A 13112-nucleotide genomic window follows, 5' to 3' on the forward strand; every position below is an offset into this window, starting at 1 on the left:
AAGGTCCTCTATGCAGAAGAGGGATTGGAATTAGGGTAACTGGGATTGGTTGGGTTAATATGAAAAGGAGGGATTGAAATTTGCTAAACACACTGACTCCTTTGGAAGTGAAGAGTGCAGATGAATCAGGTGTCATGGTGAGGAGGAAGTCAAGTCCAGGCTGAGGGCTTGCAGCTAGCTGAAAAGGTCACAGTTTCTAAGTCAAGGACATGCATAAATTCCTCCTACCCTATGGCTTCCCAACCCTATTTTTATTTTTATTTTTATTTTGAGATAGAGTGCACGCTTTAGCAGGGGGGAGGGGCAAAGGGAGAGGGAGAGAGAGAATCTTCAACAGGTTCCACGCGCAGCGTGGAGCCCAACTTGGGGCTCGGTCTCATGACCCTGAGATCATGACCTGAGCCAAAATCAAGAGTCAGATGTGGGGCGCCAGGGTGATTCAGTCGGTTAAGCATATGTCTTTGGCTCAGGTCATGATCCCCCTGCTCAGCGGGGAGCCTACTTCTCCCTCTCCCTCTGCCTGCTGCTCCCCTGGCTTGTGCGCGCATGCTCTCTCTCTCTGTCAAATAAATAAAATCTAAAAAAAAAAAAAAAAAAAAGTAGGTTGTGTAACAGACTGAGCCACCCAGGTGCCCCCTCCCAACCCTATTTTAAAAAGAGACTCTCGTAGCTAAGCTTGCTTGCTTTACCTTGGAAATCTCCTTTTACAAGCATAAGAAAGCTAAAATAAATCATTAACTGGGTGAAATATTTGCAATATATCTCATAGGCCCAGTGCTAAAAGCCCCTACAAGGAAAGATCTTGTAATATGTGTTGAAAATTATTAAAGACAATTAGATAATACAAAACTTCAATACTTCATGAAGTGGACAGTGTCTCTGTTCAGAGACTACAAAAGGGGTAGAAGGCAAGAAGCTTTTATAAGGATAAAGAATAAAGAACAAGAAGGGGGGCACCTGGGTGGCACAGTCAGTTAAGTGACTGATTCTTGGTTTTGGCTTAGGTTGTGATCTCAGGGATGGAGCCTGGCGTGAGCTCAGTGCTGAGTCTGCCTAAGATTCTCTCTCTCCCTCTGCCCCTTCCCCCATGCACCCTCTCTCTCAAATAAATAAATAAATCTTTTTTTTTTTTTTAAACAAGGAAAAGAAAAATAGAAAATATCTGATTGGCTGGGGTCACATGGTCAACCTTGTTTGGAGTGAGGAGGAAGAGGGAATAAGTACAGAGCCCAGAATTGGCTTGGCATTTGAGGATTGGCTGACTGGATATGCTATGTTTCTGGTCAGGCAAAGCATTAACAAGGACACCAAAGAAATCTGAAGTTTCAGGTTGCTGATGTGGCACTGTAAGCACTCTGTCTTGGGCCTAGAAAGTTATTTCAACACTAGGAAGACAGCCTGGAGAAAACAATGAAAAAAAAAAAAAGGTTTAATTCCAACAACTGATCAGTTTCTGGAAAGGTGTTCCAACAGCCCTACTAATATTCACACAAATGGTGCGTAAGGGGAGACACTCTTCACCTATTAAAATGGAAGGTATTTGAAGATCAGTAGCTGCTGGTTTTGGCAAGGGTATGGGAAAACATGCATTTTTGTGTCCTATTAATGAGCGTGTAAATTGGAATAACTTCAAGAGAATGGTATAACAAAATATATCATTAACATTTAAAAATTTGCTGACTTACTGAAACTGGTTTATTAGGATTTATTCCTATGGAAATACTTGCACATGTGTGCAAAGATTCACGTATGATGTCATGTAGGAAGTTATCTCCGTGCAGTGGTAACATCTAAATATACTATCAGACAGGCTATCCCCTATGTCATGGTCAGGAAACTCCACAGCCCAAATTAAGACGCTCAAAAGCACATGGTTTAATGAATCACTTTTCAATAAATAGTGACGCTTAAGACATTTAAGATAAGGTGCCAGGGAGCTGGGAGGATCATATTACCCGAATCCTGTGTTACGCAGTGTGTATATCCTGTCTGCTGCATCGACCTTCATTTCTGACAGTGCGGTTATGAGGACCACAGCTGAAATTGGAAAGGGGGCTCAGAGATAGAGGGGTGCCTAAAGCCAATACATGCTTCTATCAGGAATATGCAGGGCAAGTATGCCTGGTTAGAGGTCTGCTGAGAGCCATGCTTTTTATGTTTTTCTGGGGCTGAACATACATGGAGCCAGGATACGTGTCAACAACGAACAGCATTTGGGGGGATAATGTAGCTATTGGCCCGAAGGTGGTATCATCTTAACTTACAATGTGACCTTTCCATTATTTTCCGTTAGTAATACTCTTGTCTGTTCCATCCTTTCTACATATATTCCATTCTACCTTTATCATGTCTTACAGTATGTTTTCTGTACTTAACACATCTTAACAATTCTATCTCATAAGCTATTTGTTTTCCCATTACACTTAACACATGAGTTTCATATGTCCCTTGTGTTTTTTCTGTCCTTTAGAACAGAAAAGAATATTCTCTGGCACCTGGGTGGCTCAGTTGGTTGAGGGTCTGACTCTTGGTTTCAGCTCAGGCCCTGGCGTTGGGCTTCGCGCTGAGTATGGAGTCTGCTTAAGATTCTCTCTCTTTCTCACTGCCCCCCCCAAAAGACAGAAAATACGCATAGCAAACATATGAAACATTTTGCTTAAAATATAAAAAAAAAATTTTAACAGGGGATAGGATAAATATGTTATTTTGTATATAATGGGATACTGGTTGTTTAAAATGGGAATGTATATCTTTATTGACCAAAGAGGGAAAAGATGTCTATTTTATATTGAGTGACTAGGGTTCAAAAACACGACGTACAACATTCCATTTACAGTTTTAAAAATGCATTTATGTACATAACAACTTCTAGATCTGTACAAATAGGATGTCTAAAAGAATCTTCTCTAAAATATTAATGGTAGTTTTCTCTACATGTAGGATTGGGGGTAATTTTTTGCTTGCTTCTTGTATTTTGTCTTGTTACAGGTGAGTTTTTTAGGAGAGGAATGCTATAAGAGGCTTACATTTTTATAATCTACAGAAAGAACACATCAATTATGGCTTTTAAGAATTTCAGGTTACCCGCATCGTGCTCTGGGAAGAAGAGCCTTCAAAGTCAGATCCATTACTAGCTGTATAAAATCAGGTGCTTAGCCTCCCTTAGCTTCAATTTCCTAGTCTGTAGAACGACAATGATAATAAGTACCTTAGAGGAAGTAAGAACGTGTGCAAAGAGCATAGCACAATGCCAAGATCATATTAGTGGTGTAATAAATGCTCCCCCCACACACACCCCATATTTGATACAGTGCTTAATTCCCTTCTGCCCTCTATTTCATTCCTGATAGTGTGAAAAGACCTACTAATCATAGTGCTAGGAAATCTCAGCAGCTGCAGAGAACTCTTTCCAAGACAGGTCAGCTTATAATATCTTCCTGACTTAGCAGTTGTGGTCCGACAAAGCCTGATAAGGGAATCTGGGGTTTTCCGAGGCTTCCATTAAAAAGTTGAAAGTATAAGATATCCCGCTGGAAAATATTTTGGCCCTTAGACCTAATAAGATCATATTTAAATAAGTAAAACTTGGGATTAGATCGCAGTCTTACCAAACTTTAGTGTGTATATCATCATCTACAGAAGTGATTCTCAATCCTATTCAGACCCGATGTCACCTTTTTAAAAAATAATGTTCATGTTACTATACTGAAATACAGAGATAATTTTTTATATGAGTACACACATTTTTAAGAATCAGTATATATCTTGAAAGTAAGATAAAATTATAATTAAATGTGTATTTCAATATATAAATGATCTGATATGATTAACCTTATGACATAATGTAGTATTCAGAGGCTTGCACATCTGGGTAGACTTACCATGAATGTGTCAAATACAATACAAGTGTGTTGTATTGGCAGCCAAATAGCATAAGCCACGTGGCCATTGATGATGTGATTTTCCCAAAATGGTGAACAACTTTTGGTAAAGTTTTGGACTAAAAAGGCTAATTTCCCTCTAGTTTACACAGTGAATTCCTATAAAATTTAATGTGTAATAAGACCCTGCAGAAACTACTCTAAAGGGAGCTTGTTTAAAATGTGGGTTCTTGGACTCTCAACTCCCAAGTGTTTTGAACCAGGGAGTCTAGCATAGGGCCAAGAATCGATATCAACCTCCTGGCAGAGATCCTGAGGGCAGGAAACTGTGATGTTGTCTAGGAGAGGGAAACTAAGATGATGTACTACGAACCAAAAACCCAGCTTGGCTGTTCCTACCCAGAGTAGTATACTGGGGCTAGAATAAGAAATTTGGAATGGGAATATCTTGGTTTCAGATACAACTGGGCTACTTGCAATTGCCTGGCTTGGTACAAATGTTCTGGGTCTATTTTCTTATCTATTAAAAAGGGTATTGTTACCTGCAGTGTAGAGGGATGGGATTGTGGTTTCTGAAACCCTTCGGAGCTTGCCTGCTTTATCAAGATGACTAAAACTCTTGATATAAAGTAGTCCGTAAAATGAAGTATCTTAAGCATGAAAATTGCTTGTTATGTCGATTCTATGGTTCACGCCTTAGGACAATCTGATCAGGGTCTTGTCACTTTCCCCAAAGCCCACTGTTTGAACCCAGAGAAAGCAAGCCACAAAGAAATTTGGTCGCTAACTCCTCCACTCAACCAGCAAACTAAAAAGGCACAAGCTCGTCACCCTGATGACAGGATTCTGGCTCTGTTTGGCCGGTGGCCAAGAGTGTAGCTATGGATGAGTCACTTCCCTTTCGTTGAGCTCGGTTTACTGAGACTCTCAGCTCCATCTGTTAGTCAACTACTCCATTTCTCTTTGCCTCCTCCTTCCCACACCTGCTACCATCCTTTCTACCCCTCTGATGACTTTTCCTCTGCGCTCCTACTGCTTCTGGTACTACGCGTTCCGCTCTTTCGCGTCCCAGATATCTGTCACCAGCTCCTCGGCCGCCCCTTTGGCTCCTTCCCTTTGTTCGGTGATCTCTGGCAATCCTCCCGCAACGTCCGGGCTCCTCCCCAAGATGGGGGAAGGGGGGCTGCTACCCGCAGCCCCGACTGGGGCCCACATTGTGCGCCTGGGTCCCGGTACCTCGTCGCGTCCCCGCGATTTGCTCTTACCTCCCTTTCCCTCTCAAGACCTCCCGCCCCCCATCTCTGCCTTCAGCGCCGAGCTCCGAGGCTCCTGAGCCTCCGGCTGAGTGTGCTGGTCAAGGTGCCCTGTCCCTCGCTACCCGTTCGCCCCGGAGAACATTGCCAAGGGCCCCTTCCCAGACCGTGCGCCCCAGCGGCCCGAGGCTGAGGCCGGCTCTAATTCTTCCTTGGCTTGGGATGCCCACCACGGGCGGGGGCAGTCGCTGCTGAGTCCGGAGCCGGGAGCCACCCACGTGTCCAAGAGCGCGGCGCGGGGCCAGCGCAAACCTCTCCAAGGCCGGCGGCTCCTAGTCGCGGAAGCGCCACTGTTGCAGGCGAAACCCGCACCGGCGGGAGAGCGGCGCGCGGGTCGCGAGCGGCATGTGCGGCTCCTCGGCGTCTCGCGGCAGGGCGCGGGTGCCCGCAAAGCGGACGAGCCAGCGAGCGAGGGCCGGAGCAGGGAGGGTGGGCTCGCGGACGGCCGAAAGGCCAACACCTCGGGGCGGCAGGCGCCGCGCGGCGGTGCGGGCGGCGGGACTGCAGTGCCACCGCTCCGGAGAAAGCTCACACGCCCGCGCGCGCACGCACGTGCACACCGCGGGCAGCGAGAACCCTTGAGTGTTGGACGCGTTATAGCCATGGCTTCTGTCCTCAACAGCAAAATTCACGCGTCCGGGACTTGCCAGGGCTCCAAAGCTGATGACCGCGGTGGCGCCGACTGGAGAATGGACTGGGATCCCGAGATGCACGTGAAAATGTGCAAGAAGATCGCCCAGCTCACCAAGGTAAGGTGAGGCGCTGCGGGCCGGCGAGCTGCGCGCCCTGGGGGCCCCAGGTTGGGGGAGGGCAGACCCGCCCAGGGGAGGCCCAGGCTAAATCCGGGCAGAAACTTTGTGTGGGAGGCCAACCGGTAAGAGAAGCGGTCCTAAATCTTGGTAACTTGACCTTCTGGAAACACCTCTCTGGAGAGAGAGGATCCTTGCCAGGGAAACTCCTACCGACTGCGTGCTGAGCAGGTGGTCTGTGCTCCCAAGGTGGGAAACCTAGTTGAATTAGTGCTGGTGTGAGTGTGTGGGGGAGTGCGCGCGCGCGTTTTCCTTTGCCAGCTCTGCTCAAATGATCGTGTCTGGAATGTTGTGATTTTATTCATCGCTGTACTTTACAGCTGGGGAGGTCATGTGGGCTCTGTTTAAACACTTGATTAATTTATTCCTTCCTTCAACAAATATTTGAGCCATTTGTTGAGTGCCAGCAGCTTGCCTGGCACCGGACTAAACCTGGAAGGCAGCCCAGGGGACTTACTATCAAACTAGGTGCAGATGTGTGTAAGAGCATAAATGGGGACGAGCACGATTCCCACATTAATTATTGGATTACAAAAGACCTTGGGAGGTCAGCCAGACCATCTCCCTACTTCCTCCCAGGGATGGGATTGAACCTCTCCAGGACCCCATGAAGACCACCAAGAAGATGCCACCCTGCCCTTGGTTAGCCCTCTGCAGCTTCCTTATTAGGAGTTCTTGTTGTAGGTTCCCCCCTGTGCCTTGTGTGTAGATGGAAACAAAATCCCTCTCCTACAAGGTCCCAGTGGGAGAATATAGCTGTTTGCCTTGGGGTTTCCTTTTGATCTCCTAAGAAACTCCTGATATCATGCCTGCTAGTGGAAGGGTCAGGTCTAGATTCTGTCCAGTAGTATAGGGACATGCTCTCTTCCCTATCTTCCTCCCACCTCCCCACACCCATTTCTTTGTAGGTTCACAGGCATTTTCCTCTCTATTTTGCCAGAAGGAAGAGAGAGCACAGAGACTTGGAATTGGACGCTAGCTGGCTTCTCCTGCCCCTCCCATCAACTTCCCCACATTCTTTGCATATGAGCCTGTCTCCAAACAGTGATCTGTTTAGTCAAGGATAGAAAAAAAGGGAATGGAGATACCCCTTGAGGCCTTGGCATGTGTGGCTGGCACCACTGATCTAGTCTATATTTATCTAAATGTGACATCAACCTCTAAAAAATATTGATTCAAGGTGCTAGGCACAGTATAAGACATCTCTATCTTTAAGGAACCTAAAATGTTTTTGGAGACATAAGGTTTGAAATATGGAAAGAAAACTCAAAGACACTACTATATAATCAATTGCTAAGTTGGGTATTTCAAACTATGAGTTCTATAGAAGTGGAAACTAAGGGTAAGATTATGGGCAGGAACAGTTAGGGGAGATTTTATGGAAGAGATGAACCTTGAATTCAGTTTGAATTTATGGAGGGCCTACTGTGTACCAGGTGCTGTGCTGAATATTGATGGCATAAAATTGACTAAGACACAGTCCCTACCCCTGTGTATAACAAACACATGAACAGATCATTTCAATACAATGTGGTAAGCATTCCGCTGGGTAGTATTTATGGCACACCTATTACGTGCCAAGCACTGAAGATAACAGCAGTGGAGACAGCAGCATGATCCCTAGTGCACAGTAGGCAGTGTTTCTCAAAGGATATTCTGCATTAGAAATCATAATGGATTCTTATTATGTAGTGTCTCTCTTTACAGTTTTATGCTAATTGCTTCAATTAGACATTTTAATATTGATATCGATATGCTACCTTTCTTTTGGCTAATGTTTATGTGTCACATATTTTCCATCTCTTTAGAGTGTATCTTTCTATAAGTTTTATTTTAGTTGTATTTCTGACGGGTGAATTTAATCGCTGTGCGTTGATTGTGATTACTAATATATTTAGGCTTATTCCTCCATCATGTTTTATGTTTTTCACACGCCATCCTTTTTCATTCTTCCTTTTTCTCCATCCCTACCTTCTGTTGGATTAGTAAAATGATCTATATTCCCTCATTTTCCACTGCTGGTTTGAGGGTGTTAGGCTTTATTTCTATTCTTCTCGGAATTGTCTTTTATTTTTCAACATATGGACTTGACTATATTTTTTTCTAACAAAGTCATCGTGTAGTTCTTTCTTCCTGCAAAAGATTTTCTTTTAAGATTTATTTACTTATTGTAGAGAGAGAGAGAGCAAGCAGGGGAGGGTGGAGGGGTGGAGGGAGAGACTCAAGCAGACTCCCCACTGAGCCTGGGGCTCCACCTGGGGCTTGATCTCGGGACTCTGAGATCAAGACCCTGAGATCATGACCTGATACAAGATCAAGGGTTGGACACTCAATCCTCTGAGCCACCCAGGCACCCCATTCCTGCAAAAGATTTTTTTATACTTTACCCATTTAACAGCCCTCTCCTTTCCCATCTTGCCATTGTTGTCTAGAGTATTTGACTTTTTTAAATTTAAAATCATTTTTATAATCAAGCATTAATTAAATTCACTGACATTTCACCACCTCTCACTCTTTTTTCTTGAATGCAAAGCCTCCTCTTTGGGTTCACTTTTCTTCTAGCTGAAGTTCATTTCTTAGTAATCTTTTCTGTTGGGATCTCGGTGGGGGAGGGAATTCTTTGTATATGTGAAACTGTTGTTATTTTGCCCTCAGTGTTGGGTGATAATTTATTTTGATATAAAATTCTAGCGAACAGTTATTTTCCCAAAGCACAGTGATGAAGGTACTCCATTGTTTTCTGGCACTGGTTGTTGTTGGTAAAAATTCCCCTGCCAGACTAAGTTTCATTCCTTTCTGGTCAGTCTGCCTTTCTCTTGATAGAATTTAAGATTTGTGTTTGTTTTATTTTGGTGTTCAGCAGTTTCTCCAGAACTTTCTAGATGTTAGGGTACTTTTGTTGAGGACTGATTCTCTTTTCTGGAACTGCCATTAGGTCAGTGAGGAAGGCTCTTCATCTCTATATCCTGAAATGTGATTAAAAAAAATTTTTTTTTTTGCCTCTGTATTGCATCCTGGTGAGTTCCTTAATCCAATCCTTCTGTTTGCCAGTCCTCTGCATAAGTTGTCCAGTCCAGAGCTTTTCTCCGCCTCAAGTCTTAAGTCAATTAAGTTTTAGAATTTCACTAATTATATTTTTCATTTCTAAGGTTTATCTCCTTTCTGATTTTAATAACTTAATTTTTATAATTTTATTGAAGTACAATTTACATATTATAAAATTCATCTATTTTAGTGTATGATTCAGCATTTTTTAGTAAATGTTCAGAGTTATTACACTATAACCATAATCCAGTTTTAGGACATTTCCATCACCCCAAAGAAACCTTTCCTAAGTACCCATTTGTCACCAGTCTGCATTCCCACCTCAACACCAGGCGACAATTAATCTAGTTTCTGTCTCTATAAATCTATCTTTTCCAGACCCTTCAACTCAATGAAATGATACGATATATGGTATTTCCATCTGGTGCTTTTCATTTAGTTGCTAAATCTTAGCAGAATGTTTCTGAGGTTCATACATGTTGTAGCATATGTCAGTCATTCATTCCTTCTCATTGCTCAGTAGTATCCCATTGATGGAGATGCCCTCCTGTGGCAGACATTTGGGTCATTTCCACTTTGGAGCTATCATAAATAATGTTGCTACAAACATTACATTCCTATGCAAGTCTTTGTGTGGACATACATTTTCATCACAGAATTGAATTGTTGGATTGAATGTTATTTTTTTAAAAGATTTTATTTATTTGAGAGAGAGAAAACGTGCCCTCTGGGGGGCAGAGGGAGAAGCAGACTCCCCGCTGAGCAGAGAGCCTGACACAGAGCTCCATCCCAGACCCTGGGATCATGACCTGAGCCGAAGGCAGGTGCTTAACCCACTGAGCCACCCAGGCACCCCTGGATTGTATGATATATTTATCTTTAACTTCTGAAGAAACTGCCAAACTGTTTTCCAAAGTGACTGTATCATCTTACATTGTTCAGCCTACTTTTCCAGGAAAACCCAATCCAACCCCATGCTCCCAGTTCTCGAGTTACAGTGGAATACATTTCTTTGCTCACTCCATGGTTCACTCACTTCCCTTCATTTTTCTCTGGATGTTTACTCACCTGAAATGTCTCCGTCTCTAAAAGTTGAGTCCTACTTATCTATTAAGTCTCACTTCCCCCAAGAAAAGCCTTTGGAAAACCTCACTTTTGAAATTAACCATGTATTAATTAATTATTAATTATGCATTCATTATTTTTTTCTTATATCTGTTTTTCCAGAAATTTGTACAATGCCTGGCACATGGTAAACTCTCAGTAAGCTTGTTAAATTTCAAGTTTCCTCCCACAGATTTGGTTAACATTTATTTCATGATATTTATCCATCTGATATCATAGTTGATTTGTATATAGTGTGTCCCTTAAAAATCATAAACTCTAATTTATTCACAATACTTTGCACCTGGTAGACACTCAGTATGTGTTAGGGTAGTAAATATGCATTCACACGATGGTTCAGAGTCCAGGGTGCACATTAACATCACCTGGGGAGCTGTTAAAAATACACCAGTGAGACAGTAACAAGAAGGGTCCTAGACTGGAATCTCTACTGGAGCGAAAAATGCTGCAAGGAGACAGTCAAGTCTATTGACAAACTGGAATACGATGGTAGAGAAATTAAAAGCGTGTATGTCAATGTTAAGTTTGCTGGAATTGAAAATATACTATGTGGCTATGCAACATGTCCTTATTCTGAAGTAATGAACATTGAAATAGGTCTTAGTTTTTTTAAAAAAAGATTTATTTATCATTTGAGAGAGAGAGTGCGTGCACATGCATGTGCGGAGGGGGGGTGGTGGTGGTGTGGGTTGGGCAGAGGGAGAGGGAGAGAATCTCAAGCAGACACCTCCCTGAGCACAGAGCCCACAACCCTGAGATCGTGACCTGAGCCGAAATCAAGAGTTGGGCACTTAGCTGCACTATCCAGGCACCCCAAAATAAGTCTTCTTTTAAGGACATAAGTATGATGTCTTACTCTCAAAGCACTTTATTTTTATAAATAATTTAAAAATAAATAAAATTCAGAAAGAGAGCAAATGATGGAACAAATAAGACAAATGTGAGGCACAGACGAGTCTCAGTGAAGGGCATGGGGATGTTCTTTGTCCTGTTCTTTTCCTGGAAGTGTTTTCCTAAGCTTGAAATCGTTTCCAAATAAAAAATTAAAAATAAACACAAAGCATACAAGGACCCAGGCCCCATCTGTGAAGGAGAGGAGAGAGAGGTGACAGGCATTGCTGTTTCCTCAGAGCCCCCCAAGAACTCTTGATGTCTGCTCAGGGTCAAGAAACACTTTTTCAGGGGTGCCTGGATGGCTCAGTTGTTAAGCGTCTGCCTTCCGCTCAGGGCGTGATCCCGGAGTCCTGGGATCGAGCCCCGCATCAGGCTCCCTGCTCTGCAGGGAGCCTGCTTCTCCCTCTCCCACTCCCCCTGCTTGTGTTCCCTCTCTCGCTGGCTGTCTCTGTCTGTCAAATAAATAAATAAAATCTATAAAAGGAAGGAAGGAAGGAAGGAAGGAAGGAAGGAAGGAAGGAAGGAAGGAAGGAAGAAAAAAAGAAAAAAGAAAAAAGAAAAAAGAAAGAAAGAAAGAAAGAAAGAAAGAAAGAAAGAAAGAAAGAAAAAGACTTTTTCAGAGCACTTGAAGATTTACACAGTAAAGTGGGCACAGAGGAGTCATTTGGGCCATCAGAGATTCCAAATCCTTCCCCACTAAAGCCTTCGGGAAGCTTTTGGTCTTGAAAGCATCAGGCAGGTTCACGCAGCCCTAACCCTGGGCCTGTCAGGCCAGCCTCTGCTGTTTGCCCTGTCCCAGCAATCTCCAGCTGATTCTTTTTTTGGCAGAGCTCTCCGCATCCTCATACCCAGAAGGCTTAGCATCCCTCTCACCCAGGGATTCCCCATTTCCAACTTTCAAGGAGAGATAGAATGTCTTGCCCCAAATACAAGCTTTATGTTAGAACAAGAAAGTGAATGGGAACGTGTGCTTTCCCTCTCCATGAGGCATCTCTCGAACTGAAGCCTGACTCTCAGGAACTGGGACCACAAGCGTGGTAACCGCGTCCATGTGGCACTCCATCTCATCTCCCGATCAGAGGAAAAGTGCCCAGGATCCAAAGAGCTGTCCTGTCAGGTGCCAGAAGCTGCCAAGCTAAAAGTGTAAGGAGTAGAATAACCCGACAGGGCCCTCTCAGTCACAATTCAGAAAGGATCTGGGCCAATCTCTTGGAAGACCTTGCAATCAAGGCAACTCCCACATATTAGTAATACCTTATGATTTTTTTGGATTTGTAATCTTTTCTTTTTGAGCTTTAAGGCTTTATATTAGTTCCTCACTCCCTTTTTATTATTTATTGATTGATTGATTGATTGATTTTATTAAGTATAGTTGAGACACAGTATTGTATTAGTATCAGGTGTACAACATAGTGATTCAGCAGTTCCATACATGGCACAAAGCTCAAAACAGTAATCACTGCATGATACATTATTAGAAGACTACATTCCCTATGCTATACTTTCATCCCCTTGATTTATCTATTTTAAGATTTAATTTATTTGAGAGAGAGACAGAGAGACAGAGAGAGAGAGAATGGTGGAGGGAAGAGGATCAGAGGGAGAGAATCTCAAACAGAGTCCCCACTGAACGAGGAGCCTGACGTGGGGCTCGATGTCACGACCCTGAGATTACAACCTGAGCCAGAACCAAGAGTCAGGCTCTTAACCGACTGCACCACCCAGGCTCCCGTTGACTTATCTATTTTATAACTGGAAGTTCGTATCTCTTAATCTCCTTCACCTCTTTCACCCATCTCCCCAACTCTCTTCCTCTCTAGCAACTACCAGTTTGTTCTCTGTATTTATGAGTCTTTCTGTATTGTTTGTTTGTTCATTTGTTTTGTTTCTTAGATTCTGCATATGAGTGAAATCATAGGGTATTTGTCTTTCTCTGTCTTATTTCACTTAGCATTGTACCCTCTAGATCCATCTGTGTTGTTGCAAATGGCAAGATTTCATTCTTCTTTATAGTGTTTGTGTTCTTTGCAAAGGCTTTGACATGC

General features: G+C 43.2%; 1 protein-coding gene across 2 annotated transcripts in view; it reads left to right on the plus strand.

The window, feature by feature from the left end:
• Positions 1 to 13112, plus strand: part of FAM184B (family with sequence similarity 184 member B) — a 163039-nt gene that overhangs the window by 21033 nt on the left and 128894 nt on the right. Inside the window, exon 4 of one of the 2 annotated variants that reach the window (XR_005833497.1) lies at positions 5817 to 5943. Coding sequence is in view for 1 of the 2 variants with exons in the window: in XM_008685809.2 (XP_008684031.2) it covers positions 5797 to 5943 (147 nt within the window). In the remaining variant the exon portion in view is untranslated. Of the gene's footprint in view, positions 1 to 5796; positions 5944 to 13112 lie in introns of those variants that run through there. The other variant, XM_008685809.2, reaches the window with a different exon arrangement.

This window comes from Ursus maritimus, unplaced genomic scaffold (assembly GCF_017311325.1).
Source record: "Ursus maritimus isolate PB19 unplaced genomic scaffold, ASM1731132v1 scaffold_8, whole genome shotgun sequence".
Lineage (NCBI taxonomy): Eukaryota > Metazoa > Chordata > Mammalia > Carnivora > Ursidae > Ursus > Ursus maritimus.